This window comes from Gossypium arboreum, chromosome 9, assembly GCF_025698485.1.
Source record: "Gossypium arboreum isolate Shixiya-1 chromosome 9, ASM2569848v2, whole genome shotgun sequence".
NCBI classification, from domain to species: Eukaryota; Viridiplantae; Streptophyta; class Magnoliopsida; order Malvales; family Malvaceae; genus Gossypium; species Gossypium arboreum.
This window is the reverse complement of record NC_069078.1, coordinates 81,544,054-81,557,539: the sequence shown is the minus strand read 5'-3', so window position 1 is coordinate 81,557,539 and position 13,486 is coordinate 81,544,054. Positions and strand designations below refer to the sequence as shown.

The 13,486-nt window shown below is 34.0% G+C and overlaps 1 protein-coding gene across 2 annotated transcripts in view; it reads right to left on the bottom strand.

Moving 5' to 3' along the window:
* Positions 1-13,486, bottom strand: part of LOC108456394 (serine/threonine-protein kinase ATM) — a 55,626-nt gene that overhangs the window by 17,154 nt on the left and 24,986 nt on the right. For both annotated transcript variants that reach the window (XM_053018734.1, XM_053018735.1), the window contains 22 exons: positions 13,260-13,379; positions 12,807-12,992; positions 12,013-12,134; positions 11,851-11,920; positions 11,624-11,751; positions 10,511-10,652; positions 10,288-10,428; positions 10,033-10,131; positions 9,872-9,918; positions 9,398-9,590; positions 9,096-9,308; positions 8,495-8,566; positions 6,788-6,857; positions 6,094-6,211; positions 5,536-5,659; positions 4,093-4,227; positions 2,871-2,978; positions 1,936-1,983; positions 1,716-1,820; positions 1,471-1,557; positions 543-857; positions 322-437 (listed from right to left, as the gene is read on the bottom strand). In XM_053018734.1, the coding sequence (XP_052874694.1) occupies positions 322-437; positions 543-857; positions 1,471-1,557; positions 1,716-1,820; positions 1,936-1,983; positions 2,871-2,978; positions 4,093-4,227; positions 5,536-5,659; positions 6,094-6,211; positions 6,788-6,857; positions 8,495-8,566; positions 9,096-9,308; positions 9,398-9,590; positions 9,872-9,918; positions 10,033-10,131; positions 10,288-10,428; positions 10,511-10,652; positions 11,624-11,751; positions 11,851-11,920; positions 12,013-12,134; positions 12,807-12,992; positions 13,260-13,379 (2,759 nt within the window). The remainder of the gene's footprint in view (positions 1-321; positions 438-542; positions 858-1,470; positions 1,558-1,715; positions 1,821-1,935; positions 1,984-2,870; positions 2,979-4,092; positions 4,228-5,535; positions 5,660-6,093; positions 6,212-6,787; positions 6,858-8,494; positions 8,567-9,095; positions 9,309-9,397; positions 9,591-9,871; positions 9,919-10,032; positions 10,132-10,287; positions 10,429-10,510; positions 10,653-11,623; positions 11,752-11,850; positions 11,921-12,012; positions 12,135-12,806; positions 12,993-13,259; positions 13,380-13,486) is intronic.

The following is a 13,486-nucleotide window of genomic DNA, read 5'->3' as shown; positions in this document are numbered from 1 at the left end:
TGTTAATGAAAATCCTCAGAGACGTGTGTTTCATACATGAATATCATTATGTTCTCTAAAGCTTAGCAGTCATCAAAATCTTTATTAAACTTACTTTCATCTCATTCATTCTCTAGTCAATATTATTTTTTGAAATAAATAACTCCTTTAACGAGCTTTAAATTGACATATCCCTACCTTTACAAAAGCAAAAGCAAAAGCAAAAATTTACAGAAAATGTCTTTTCTAACAACACATCCCTATCTTTTGAGTCTTGACACAAAGTAAAAACAAAATTTAAGAATCCAAATTGAAAAACGAAAGATATTCAAAGAAATTTACCAGTGCAAATTTTCATTGAAATGATGAGTTTTAGTATGTTGCTCTGAAGATTGAGGAATAGGTCCTGCTGAAAGTAAAGAGAAATCCCAGTTTCCCGCACGCCAAGCAGCCTCGTACTGCAAATATTTGCTCAGGCAACAAGTGGGAAAGAGTGAGAAAACATTCAATTACATTTTAATCAACCATCCAAAATAAAGAGAATAAATAATAATGTCATGAACCTGCAATTCTGTGAACTCTAAATCCTGCTGAAACTGACCCTTCCCAGAAGTTAATCCTTGGCAATACAAATCTAGCATATGCCTACAACCAATTTGCTGCAAAGATCTAATCAGCCCTTTGTAAGGTTTCCTCTTAGCCTCATCGTCTGATGTGGAAAGGTGAGGTTGAGACAAAGATTGGGTCTCTGTTAATGATAGAGTTCTAGAACTTCCATCCATGTGAGCTGTGGCTTCAGATCGCACTTGTAAGTCATAATATTCGAGGGCCTTGTTCCAGTTTCCCTCATGCTCAAAGGTAATAATTTGGGAGGTCAACTGTTAAAAGAAAAAAAAAGGGATTTAGAAAACCATCAAGACAAACTTCTTTTTATTTTTCCAACCATTACGACAGACACATCATCATTTACACTCTTATTATACGTATACATACCAACTGGAAGCATTTCCTAGCTGACAAACATAATAATAATAATAGGGTTAATATTTGGTACATTGGCAGTGTACTTTTTTTATCGTCTCTTTTTTTAAATATATATTTTTAATATTTTACAATATTTTACAATATTTATTTTTTTTAATATTTTACTATACCCCTAGGACACTTGTCAACCTCCTGACCCTTCTTGTGGAGTCTAAAAACTCCATTGGTAGTGTACCAAATATTATTCCATAATAATAATTATTATAATAAGTCCTTATGTTATAAACAAGGCCAGGGAACAAATTTTCTTTTAAGTTAGCAAAACGTTAGTTGATCTGATTCACAATTTGATTCACTTTCACTCATATTATTCATGAAAAATTCACTACTTAATTAATTTCTAAGATAATTGTTGGTCAATAAGACAAATACCATTATGACATTTCGTACCTGTGTAGAACAAATCATAATAACTAATTGAGTACTGTATGGACTAGGTAGACTTACTGTGTGTGACTGGATAATCCCATATAAGCTGTCTGGTTCATTTATTTGAGTGATTGCCGAGATAAGAATTTCAATGTGCTGCGGTAACTGCAGGGGAAGAAAATAAAAGGGGAATTGTTAGAAAATTTAGTATACGAGTTCCATTGTTCCTTGTGCTGCTCTACAAAGACAGCCAGAAACTGACATATATTCTGTGAAAGTACCCATTTCCAAGTTTAAAAGCACAAAGTTTCTCCACAAATTACCATCTCAAGATTGGAAAAGTCAGGGTTCCCAAGGGTGAGGCCATGAAAATGTTCTTCACACCAATACTCCACATACATCATGGATGTAAAGTAAGAGCCACAAATCTATAAAACATACAACCTTGTTACAAAGAAAACCACATATAATTCCAAAGAATTAAAATAAAAAACATATGGAGACAATTAAAAGGAAATGAAGTGTGAAGATTCAGATACTCACAATTGCTGACCTAGCTACAATGAGATAATCAATAGAAAGCCAATATACCTGGCAAAATAATACATACATCTCAAAAAAGAAAAATCAAGGGAGCAACCAAGCATAACTAAAATAAACCAAACACATCCAGATTCCAGAATTAGAGGCAGTTTCACTTAAAGTGAAATCCTAATGAGCTAGACAAAGACCCAGTCAATATAAACTCTCACTACATACGAGTACAGTGCTTCACCTTCACCAGAGTAAGATTATTTAATTGCTCCCGCTAAACTTTTTCTTAGCCCTACTCATAACCTCCACTGACAGAACTCAGCAGAATATTATGACATAAATTTTCAGTATGTAGCATGCAACAATAAACAAGTCAAACTGATGCTTATATCAAACTTGTATCTTATAAAGCCAATTAGAAATAAGTAATACTTTTCAAGAAGACCAAGGTTCCAAGACAAATAGAGAACAACCATAAAGTTTTTCTTGGGGGAAGGCAGAATAAAATTATAATCAAATTATAAACTTTTTGGAGTTCAAATGAAAATTCACCATTATATTTACTTACAACTTTATAATTTATGGAGGGACAACTAATATTTCATCATTTTTAGAGAGGCCATAATTGAATTATAATTTTTCTTTTGGGGGAGGGGTGGCAAAATGCAAATTATCTTTGTATTAAGATACAAATTCATATTTTGGAGTGGGGGAACAAAAGCACCTATCTGCCCCCTTGGAGCTGTCCCTGAAGACAGCTCGTTCTATGAACAGAAGAGCCTGATACAGTTGAACTGTACACAATTTTTACACAAGCTGGAACTGAAAAACGAAACAGCTCACTAATCAAGTAATCCTCCATATAGTATTTAGGTCTACCCAATATGCAAGGACATCAAATGCACTCCCGCTATGTTTGTGCACATTATAAGCAAAAAGCAAACCTTGGCCCATGAAGATGTTGACATGGTCACTGCACTCAATGTAGCTACTGAATCTCTAGGTTTCATTGAGGAATGGGATCTTGAACTAAAATTAGAGGGCCTGCAATGCTGCAAAATCATCATGAAACTCTCAGTACAATATAATGGCATTCATAACCATGCAAACATCGGATATATTGCCATAAATCAAATAAGAAGTCCCAAAGAATAGATGCGGACAAGCAATTAATGTCATATATTGATAGGTCAATTACATTGGAGTACAAGTTAGCTATTGCAAAATCTCAAGTGTGCGGAGTAAAACAACTTCACTTGCTACCATGGCAGCAAAGCACAAAATGCTTCATCCCCCTAGGCCTGTCTTAGAGGATCCAGTACTATGCAATGAACAATATGAATTCCTACATTAGTAGCTGATCAAATAATTACACATTTTTTTGACTCTTACAGAAAGCTAAAAATTGGAATTTCCCGTCAAGTTCAAGAAATTACCCCTCTTTAGCCTCATTAAATGAAGATTAGTAAAAAAAGAAGCGACTATGGCAAAATCATAATGGTATTCAATCTTGAATGAATTCGTGTATAAATCATTTAAATATTGTAAATAAAAATTATGTTATTCATTAATTGTCAAATTTTAAGATGGGCAATCAACCCAAAACCAATGGGCAATAGCTGTAGTGTTCTAGTTATTATTAGTTCTTTTTTGGTGCGTGGGTTAGTTATGTTTTAACAGATGAGGTATCTCTGTTATCTCCATTTCTAGTAATTTGCCTCAGGTGTAGGGACAACAAACCTACCCCATGCTATGAACTTCACATAGAGGCATAACAAATCTATTGTCTGACATGAACTTTACATCATAGCGATAACACACCTATCATGGACAGTATACATCTGCTATGATGCCAAGAAAGAAGAATTGATTCGATTGAATGAAAACTTCAATTATTTTTGTTAAGCACATGATGTGTGTACATGTAAGATATCATCTTTACAGGACTAAATCCTATCTAAGACTGCACCATGTATAACCATTCTAAGACTACAACTAAATTCTCCGGTCAATCAAAACTTTTAGCAATTTAGTCTAAGTCATGGATACTGAGACAACAAAACCATGGAATTCCACATTAATTCTATCTAATTTTCATGTAACTGAGGTAATAAAAGAATAGCAGCACCACATCCAAACAATCAAGAGGATATCTGATATATGTACCTTAGAATTTTCCTTTCTTAATGGCCCCGAAGATCTTTCCAGAACATAACATATTCGAAGTTCATTAAGGGCATTCAACCAAACTTGTATAGACTTTATCAACTTATTCGACTTCACAAATATATGCTCCTGAACCTGCAGATTAAGCAAAGCAAAAATTCCAATTTGGTGTTTTCAGCTAAGATCATACGTTGCAAATTAGGCAACGAAGAAAGAAAGGCATCACAGTACCAGTATTGACATCTAAAACTAACCTAAAGAGAATTTAGAAACCATTGCACAACATACTATCTTGTTCATAAAATAATAACTAAAACTGGAAAAAAGAAAAAAAGAAAAAAAAAGAAATGGGTTATAAGCAACAGAAACAAGAGTACCCTCAAAGGAAATTCATAACTGAAATATGGTTTTAAAAAGAGTAAAGTAGTCCTTTTGTGTATTTTACATCATTGATGAATGAATGGTGGTCAGCCAACTGCACAGCAAAAAGTAACATCTCACACATTCAATACATGCATCTATCTATACTATCCTTAGTATCCAAGGGTGCTTCACCTAATTGCCATTTGTATAATGCATGCCTCCTGTTCCTCATAACAATCGGATGAATTAGATTGCTCCTCTAGCAAAGATGCAAAAAATCATGATCATAAAAGATATGCCATTACTCAAAAATTGAGTTTATTTGACAACTTTAGGCCCTGTTTGACATAAATGTGAAAGAAAGAATTTGGCCTAAAGGCTGCATTCCACCCTTACCTCAATTCCAAAGGGGTAAGAATTTCGGCCCGGTTTCCAGGCAGCAATGCAAGTGCTTCTACAGTGAAAAGCGTAGTTTGCAACTAAAATTTACTCATTACTCCTTATAGCTCTAATTTTCTATCCATGCATAAGTTTTTGGACATTTTAATTCATCATAACACCTTTCAACATCAATGCTGAAGTCTTAAAACTCTCTAACCATACTTTTCTCACGTCAAACACACTTTTTCCATCCAAGCTTTTCTTAACTGCAATACCAATACCAAACTAGGCCTTAATTTGCTTTTTCAATTACTCATTCACTATTACAATCAATAGCATCAAAATGCTTGAGCTTTGAGTTTTAAAAACTAAAGATCACATATCACGCAAAGCCTTGTTATCAATTGTTATATATTTAAAATTTTGCCAGATAAAAATACAACATGCCTACTTTATACCCTCGTGCTCACTACAAAAAAGTATACAGCTTGTCATACTCTCATACTCTAATCCAGTCTTAAAGCCAGTCTCCGCTAATGACAGTGAATTAGTAAGTAAACACATGAAATACAGAAAATATACATTAAAATGGTAAGGGACAAGCAAAAACAAAACCTTGGCCAGAAAAAGCAGAAAGGAAAACTAGAAAAACATCAATCTCTTTTGACAAAAACTCCCACTAAAAGTTTAACAGGCAACCTGATCAGAAATCAAATTCTGAATATTAACACCAATATCCTTTCTTCCAGCTAAATTGACAACAACACTGGGCAAAAGAAGCTCTGCAACTTCCGGTTTCAGCAGCACAACATCCTGACATAGTCTGAACATAGCATGTTGAGCAATTAGGAATTTGAGCAAACTATCAAGAGGATGAAATGAGAAGTATGAATTTATTAAGGTTATTTCAGACCCTAAATTTGGATAATCAATTTTAAGATTTTCAAACATTTATATTTAAAACTGAGGAATCAAAAATCATTGTTTGGCTAAACATAGGATTTAAAAAGGATTTTAAAAAATCTTAGTTTTGGAAAGCAAGAAGTTTTTAGCTAAGTGAATTAGACAAATACATACCTAAAAGTTTATTTGAAATCAAAGATGTGGATGCCTTTAAAAATCCAAATGGGTTAAAATCAAAGTCAACATTTTGCAACCATTTCCAGACCACAAATTGGAATTTTATAATACAAATATCGCTAATATGCATTTCCAAACCTACCATAAAGCATTTCGCAAGATGCATGAAAATAGTACCTTAGGATCACATCACTGCAGTAGCCAACCAATGAGTATACAACTGGACATATCCACATCTCAAAAGTTTTACCATGCGTCACCCAAGTTGTTGACTTCTCCAGAAAAATGTGTTCAGCTGTAATAACATAGAATGACACATTATAGATTTAAAGGCCAAAGAACATAGATAAAGGAAAACCAATAGAAATGTTATATAATTGACCAGAAAATTGAAACCAAGCACATCGCTCAAGCAAAAATTGACAATGGCAGCTTCAACTAACTAAAACAGAACGCACCAAAAATGTTGGGTCCCTACAAGGCGTAATAACATATTTGTCTTGCTCATAACCTAAAGCCTATTGATAGCATGATTTTGGGTGTACCTGTCCCAAACCATACTCCCTTAACTGTTTTCTTTACAATTACGTTTTGTTTTTCATGTTAATAATGCTTCCCTTGTTGAAATGAGAAAGCTTGTTTGTATTTCAAAAAAAGGTGACAAAGGTCATCCAATTCTCCCAAATAGAAGTTCACAATGATAACAACAATTAATTTCTTCATCTGACAAAGTCTAAAATATATCCAAGAAATATATAATAATTAAAACAAACAATAACAAACCTACAAGATAAGATTCATTCAACATGTAAAGCCCACATAAACCTTTTTTAAACTAAAAGACCATTTTCAATATTTAGCCATGCACTACCTTTAAACTTCTTTTCCAGATCCATTAACAACTTTTCCACCAGCTCAGAGTTAATGCCTTTAGAGTGAACCTGCAAGGGAGGAAGATCATTACTTAAGCATATGAGAGGAAAATTCATCTAAAACTTTCATAAAATAAAATCATGTATCTGGATAATGAAAGGGATCATATCATAATTAGCAAGAGACTATAAGCTGCCAATAAAGTACAACAGATATGAAATAGAGAAGCATTGTGAGCATTCAAGTTCCACTAAAATGCAGCAGCATCTCTATCTGACTCAGGCATATGTGACCATATATTTCATGCATCTAACTTAATTATGCTAGAGTTCTCGAATGATGCTTCACATAAAAGGGAACCTCTATTCTATTCTAGTACAACCACACAACAGCAACATGTACATACGGTTCAGCATCAAAGAAATTATCCAACCCAAATGAATATCCAACCAAAGCAATTTCACAAATTGCTTCTGACAGAAGGCAAACTGAGCTTTGACACAGTAGCACCATCAGATTCTCCTAAGTAAATAACAGGTATTGGAGGTCCAGATCAGATTCAAGTTAAGCATTACTTGAAAGGTAATCCTGGAAAAGGAATAATGTTCAAGAGAAACTCTGAACTTATTCTTGAAGCCTACAATGATGCAGATTATGCTGGGTCCCTATAGACCAAAGTTCTACATCAGGTTACTGTACATTCATTGGAGGCAATTTAGTGACTTGGTGGAGTAAAAAACAGAATGTTGTGGCTCAATCAAGTTTAGAGTGATGGCACAAGGTATCTGTGAATTGTTATGGCTGAAAACTATGTTGGAAGAATTAAAGATTAAATGAAGTCGATCAATGAGGCTATATTGTGACAATAAATTAGCCATCAGCATCGCACATAACTCAGTGCAACATGATCGAACTAAACACATTGAGATGGATAGACATTTTATCAAGGAGAAGCTGGAGAGTGGGTTGATTTGTACACCATATGTTCCTTCAAGGGGACAACTACTAGATGTCTTTACAAAGGGACTTGATGGTAACACATTACATGAAATTATTATCAAGCTGGGAATGGATGATACCTATGCACCAGCTTGAGGGGGAGTGTGCAAGATATAGGTATTTTCAGCAAGTTTGAGATGCGGGTCGACTAACACTAAGTTTCATAATTTATCTTTAGATTTATCATGTAATTATGTTTCCTAAAGCCGAGGATCAGAATAGCTGTTTAGGTATCTTTTATTTATCACCTATTTTTCCATCTTTTAATATTTGTATATTTAAACAATTAGAATCCAAGTACAGTGAAAATGCAGAAACTTTTCCCTCTTTCCAACAAGTTCAAACATCCTCATCAAACCAGGTGAAGTTAGATGGTGCAAGGGCATTCTCGTTGTAGCTTAGGGTTAGACAATGACAAAAGACCAATCTTCTAATGTGACAGAAATTTCAACTTGGATAAAACTTTCAACCATCAAGGACCTGCCGTTTTCAACCTAATCACGGGAACGAAACTGAGGTAGATGGAAATCTTGTAGAATTCAGCTATCATTGTGGATACACACCACAATATGATTTCAAATAACCTTGCTAAAACGAAGTAAAATCAAATGAAAATACGTTCTTCTTATTCTCAATCATAAGTTTAAGGAACCTATAATGTTTAAACAATATAATAAGCAAACAAAACAGAGAACAGAATATTTACCTCAATCAAAGATCTTTCATAAGAATCAAATGATAATATAGCTTTTTGACCCCTTTCAGTTGAAAGTATTCCCTATAGAAGAGAGTAAAAGAAATCAACAAGATTCTTTTTTTACCATCAAAGAAGCTTAAAATAATATTTTGAAAAAAAGTGTGTGCGTGTGTGGCAAGAACATTGACCAAAAGTCCAAGACAATTATGAGAGGAAATAGAATAAATTACAGGGACTCTTTCATGCAATAACAAGTAAAATAGGAGATCTGACAACTTAATGAGAATAGGTCCAAGTTAATTATTTTAATGAACTTACCATCATCAAATATTTTACTATCTTAACAGACAACAAGCCTTTCCTTGTCCCATCCACTCAGAATTTATTTTTAATCATAGTTTTTTAGTGCATTAGCAATTAATGTTCTAAAGATAAGATTAAAATTAATTTTGTAGGAAAGCTTACAGAATTTATGTTGTCATTACTGCTTACCTAGTCAAAAAAAAAAATGCTGGCTGATAAAAAACTGACAGGAAAGAAACCATTGAATACAACTTAAAAATGGGAACTTTACCATAAAACAGAGGCAAAGAAATCTTTATGGACTCACCCGAAGTGTTTGTGACGTTATATCAACTATTTTAACAGAATCATCCATTAAGTATTTCTTCAAAACTTTCAAAAGTGCTATTAGAAGCTCTTCAGATACGCTAGACCCCATGATTTCAGAAGCACCATTATGACTAATGGGTCCATGAACATGCATATGGTTAGAGTCTCTGGGGAGATGAAAAACAACAGAGTGTGGATCTCCAATGCCAACCTACAACCACAATCAGGTAGGCAGAAATCATGTAAGCTGACACATAAAGCATCAGATAGCAAAGGTGTAAGCAAATCTAATAAAAATACCCTGGATATTAAATCAGACACCAATCCTCTAATCCTACTAGAATCATCTGAAGCACACATGCGAACAAGTGTCCAAACCGCATGCACAATTTCCCCGTCACCATGCCAATATGTATCATCCACAAATTCTTTAGTAGTCTTCCCTCCCTGAAATGTTTCCCCTGCAAGTAGCTTCTTGTGCAGTGCCTGTAGACTGCAAGGGCCAAGAAACATGAAGCATCTTAACAGCAGCAGCATATCAGAAATTTCAGCTGAACCCATTCTAAATATAGAATGCAACACCTTAAGCATTTTGAAAACAATCACTTTATAAAATATAACTTCATAATGTACAGGAAGTGATTTAGTATTAATTGGTTTCTATTTTTTTCATTTTACCACCTGCATGCTAACTAGACAACCCAAAGGTATTTATATAAGCTTCAATCTGAAGAACCAAGAGCATGGAAATGCAAGTTTAGAAAGCACATTGACCTCCATGAAAGTAATCTTGGCGGAAGGTTGCAAGACCTCTTCACAATCTAAAAACAAGCAGAACAAAATGGGAGAAATAGAACAGGAAAACCATGGTGAGTAAATCATCCAATCATACATATAATGATACATTGATTTAGCTATAATTCATTCAGTCTTACCTTCAATAAATGGTCTCTTGGAGAGTATGCTCGGCACAAATCCTGGTGGAAGTTTCTTATTCGTTCAAAGATATCTATTTCAGGAAAGGGTTCCAATTCCTGAAATAGAATACTCCATAAATAAGTTCAAGGATATAGCTTCCAAAAGTTCAAAAGATAACCATACAAAACAATATCACATGCATCTGGAAAACTTCCCCATTAAGGTATAATAAAAGAGCCTCCATTTTACAGTAGGAAGCCAAAGATACTTACTCTAATATAATCATAAAGAGAAGGATCAGACTCCACTGTTAGCTCAAGAAGCAAAGACAAAAATAGAGATGATACAGTTGCAGAACGCTGCCCTTCAGCTTCAAGAGGAATGCAACATGCCACCAACTTTGATACCAAAAACTGCAAAAGAAAACAAGTTGAGAACAGAGATTTCGCCAAGTTAATAAATTGTAATCTTTAAAGAGTTAAGCAAATAAAATACCTGGAGTTGTTCACCAAGCACACCAACAATTTCCTTAGATGGGTTGCTTTTAAAAGTTTTGAGTAAGGAAGAAATTATACAACAGCACTGATCTTGTAAAGCATGGCAACCAATATATTGGCCAATCAAATTGAAAAGATAACTGCATTAACTCAAAAATGATTCAAATGAGGATTCAATTCATTAAAGTGCATAACTTTAAATAATAACCGTACAAGCCAAAACTAGCACGCATGAGACTGAAATTCTTCCAAAACCTCAAAAAATTTTCTGAAAAGCCAGGCATCAAAAGATCACAACTAAACTCAGCCAAAGATTTCTGAGAGAAATTTACCCTTTCACACAACCCCGTTATTGAAGACTAAAAGAATCCAAAGAAAAGATCAAAAACATAAAAAAACAAAACTTACATTAATCAACATCAATTGCGTTTTACTATTATCCCAAACTTGAAAACGCAGTTTAGGTAAAATTGTCTTTGAGCAAGTGCACAACTATTCTGCAGTGCAACTTTGTGGGGAGGATGTTTCAAACAATAGAAATATGGGCAACAGTCTAGATGATAAAAGGCCCAACTAAACATCCTAAAATGGTAATCAACTCAACATAAGAATCCTAATATGGTATTCACTATTAAGCCCATAGATAAAGTTAGATGTTGAGAAAGAAAAGAAAACTTGTAAATTAAGACACATCCTGAATCCGCAGTTAACCAAACATCCATAATTAGTTTTTTCTATATGCAACTATTTACAACAACAAAGGGGAATTCCACACAAACTTCACCCCTGCCTCCTTCCTAGTCCTGATGTGATCTTCACTTGCTGTTTTTATAACTTACCCTCAGACACTACAATAGCTCAACTAATCACAACCATCAATCGTTATAAATAAAATGAATCTTCAAAACTCTTCTGATTGTACACAAGCAAAGGAATGAAAAAACTCGTATCACACCTATATATAGACTATATGTATGATACAACCCATTCAAAACAGCATAGGGCAAGTTCCACTAATTGCTAGAACAAAACCTCAGAAGCTCGTGCAGATGTTTCACACATGCACATGTATAACTTTGATTAAGTCAATAAGACTTTAATTGCAACTCACTTGGATGTACTTGAAAGCGCAGCTCTATGCCCAAGAACGGTTATAAGCACCTCTATTGAAGCTAACCGATGACATCTGTGCCTGTGATGAATAGCTGCTGCAATTTTGTAATGCATTTCTACAATAAACTGCAAAATTACAATGAATGTGAGAAAATAAAAGATAAGGAAGACTATTCATTGAAATATCCTTAAATAGAAATCCTTGTTATAAGAAAGCATCTTCACCATGAAAACTCTGTCAGGACGAAAGATATTAATCTTGTCAACAACACTAATACTTGCACAGTGATCATCCCTACATGAGTCAAAGGAGAAATGAATAAATACACAAAGAAAAGCTAACAAAATGAACAATAAATAAATAAATAAAAACTAAATGTAACATACATTTCCAAAAATCCATCAACAACTGTTTGTATTGCACGGGCAATAGTATCCCTGGAGAAAAAAGGAATAATTGGATCTGATGCACAAGATGCAAGAGAAAGAATATGGCTGACAATAGACACCTACAAATGCACAAAAAAGAGGAAAAAGTCAAACGTTAAAGTTGATGTGGTCCTGATCATACATGATTATAAAAGCTAAGTCCCGAAATATAAAATGATTTTGCAATAAATGAGGATTCATAAATGACGCAGGACTAAAATGCTTTGAATGCATAATTAAAGGTGCTACACTCCGAGAAAATACTGTCCACATAAATGTAACTAAAACTACTCTCATTTAAAAATGTTTTTTGAATATTAATTATTGTTTATTCTGTATTCACTGTCCACATCGTAATTCGTTTGGGTTTTTAGTTATCACTATCAGACCTATATATACTGATGAGAATTAAATGGTGTTATCCAATATCAAATAAGATTTCAATTTAGTGCAGCCATATATTCAAGTTGTCCGCCTCCACATCATATCAACTGGTTCTAGATTGGACACTTAATTTTTGCTATAGTCAGCCTGTACAATGAATCATCAGGAATTATCAGAAAAATCTTGAGAAACTGTTACTAATGAATGCATATTACAGTAACAAAGTGAGTCACGCATATTATCAGAAAAATCTTCCTGTAAGTGATCCTGCTCAGCGGGGTTGTCATGCCAAAACCAACTTAAAAAGGTTTTCCACCTAATTTTGTTATCATGAACCGCTGGATGTATCAAACTTACAGGGAACATACCATATTTTTCTTTATGAGTTCATCTCTTTCACTCTCAGAGATCTCAGCAAAATGTAAAATAGAGTTCTGAAGCACCATTGCTCCCTTCTCAAAACCAGAGCTCTTACTGCAATGCAGTGTCATACAAACTGAAAAAATTGGCACGAAATGATCCTTAACCATAACAGTCAAAGGTTGACCAGCAATCTGAAATCAACTAATCATGTCAGTCAAACAAAATATAGTATGTAAGTAGAAAAGGGAATAGATATCATTAAGAGACTAGTACGTCTAAAACAAAACATTTATCAGATTGACCAAAACCACCTATAAACCTTAATTTCTTGCAAAAGAGAAGACAACATTAATTAGTGACATTTCTCTAAAGATCTTTTACCTAGATGTAACCATAAACCTTAAAATGTCTTTATTTATTCAAACCAGAAAGGTGATAGGACAAGGAATTTGTCCTACCTTAGAAACCCAGTTCAGGTTAGAGTTGTCCTCGTGAATAAATAAAGCTGGAAGAAGCCAATGGAAACAATATTGCAAGAAATAACTAGGTTCAGCATCTAATACAAAAAGTTGTCGTATCTGCAAGCAATAACCGCCAATGGTCAGAGAATGTTTAATTCCATAAGGAAAAAGAAATGGAAAAGCAACATCGTACATAAAAAAATAAGGATCCAAAACATGCTTTC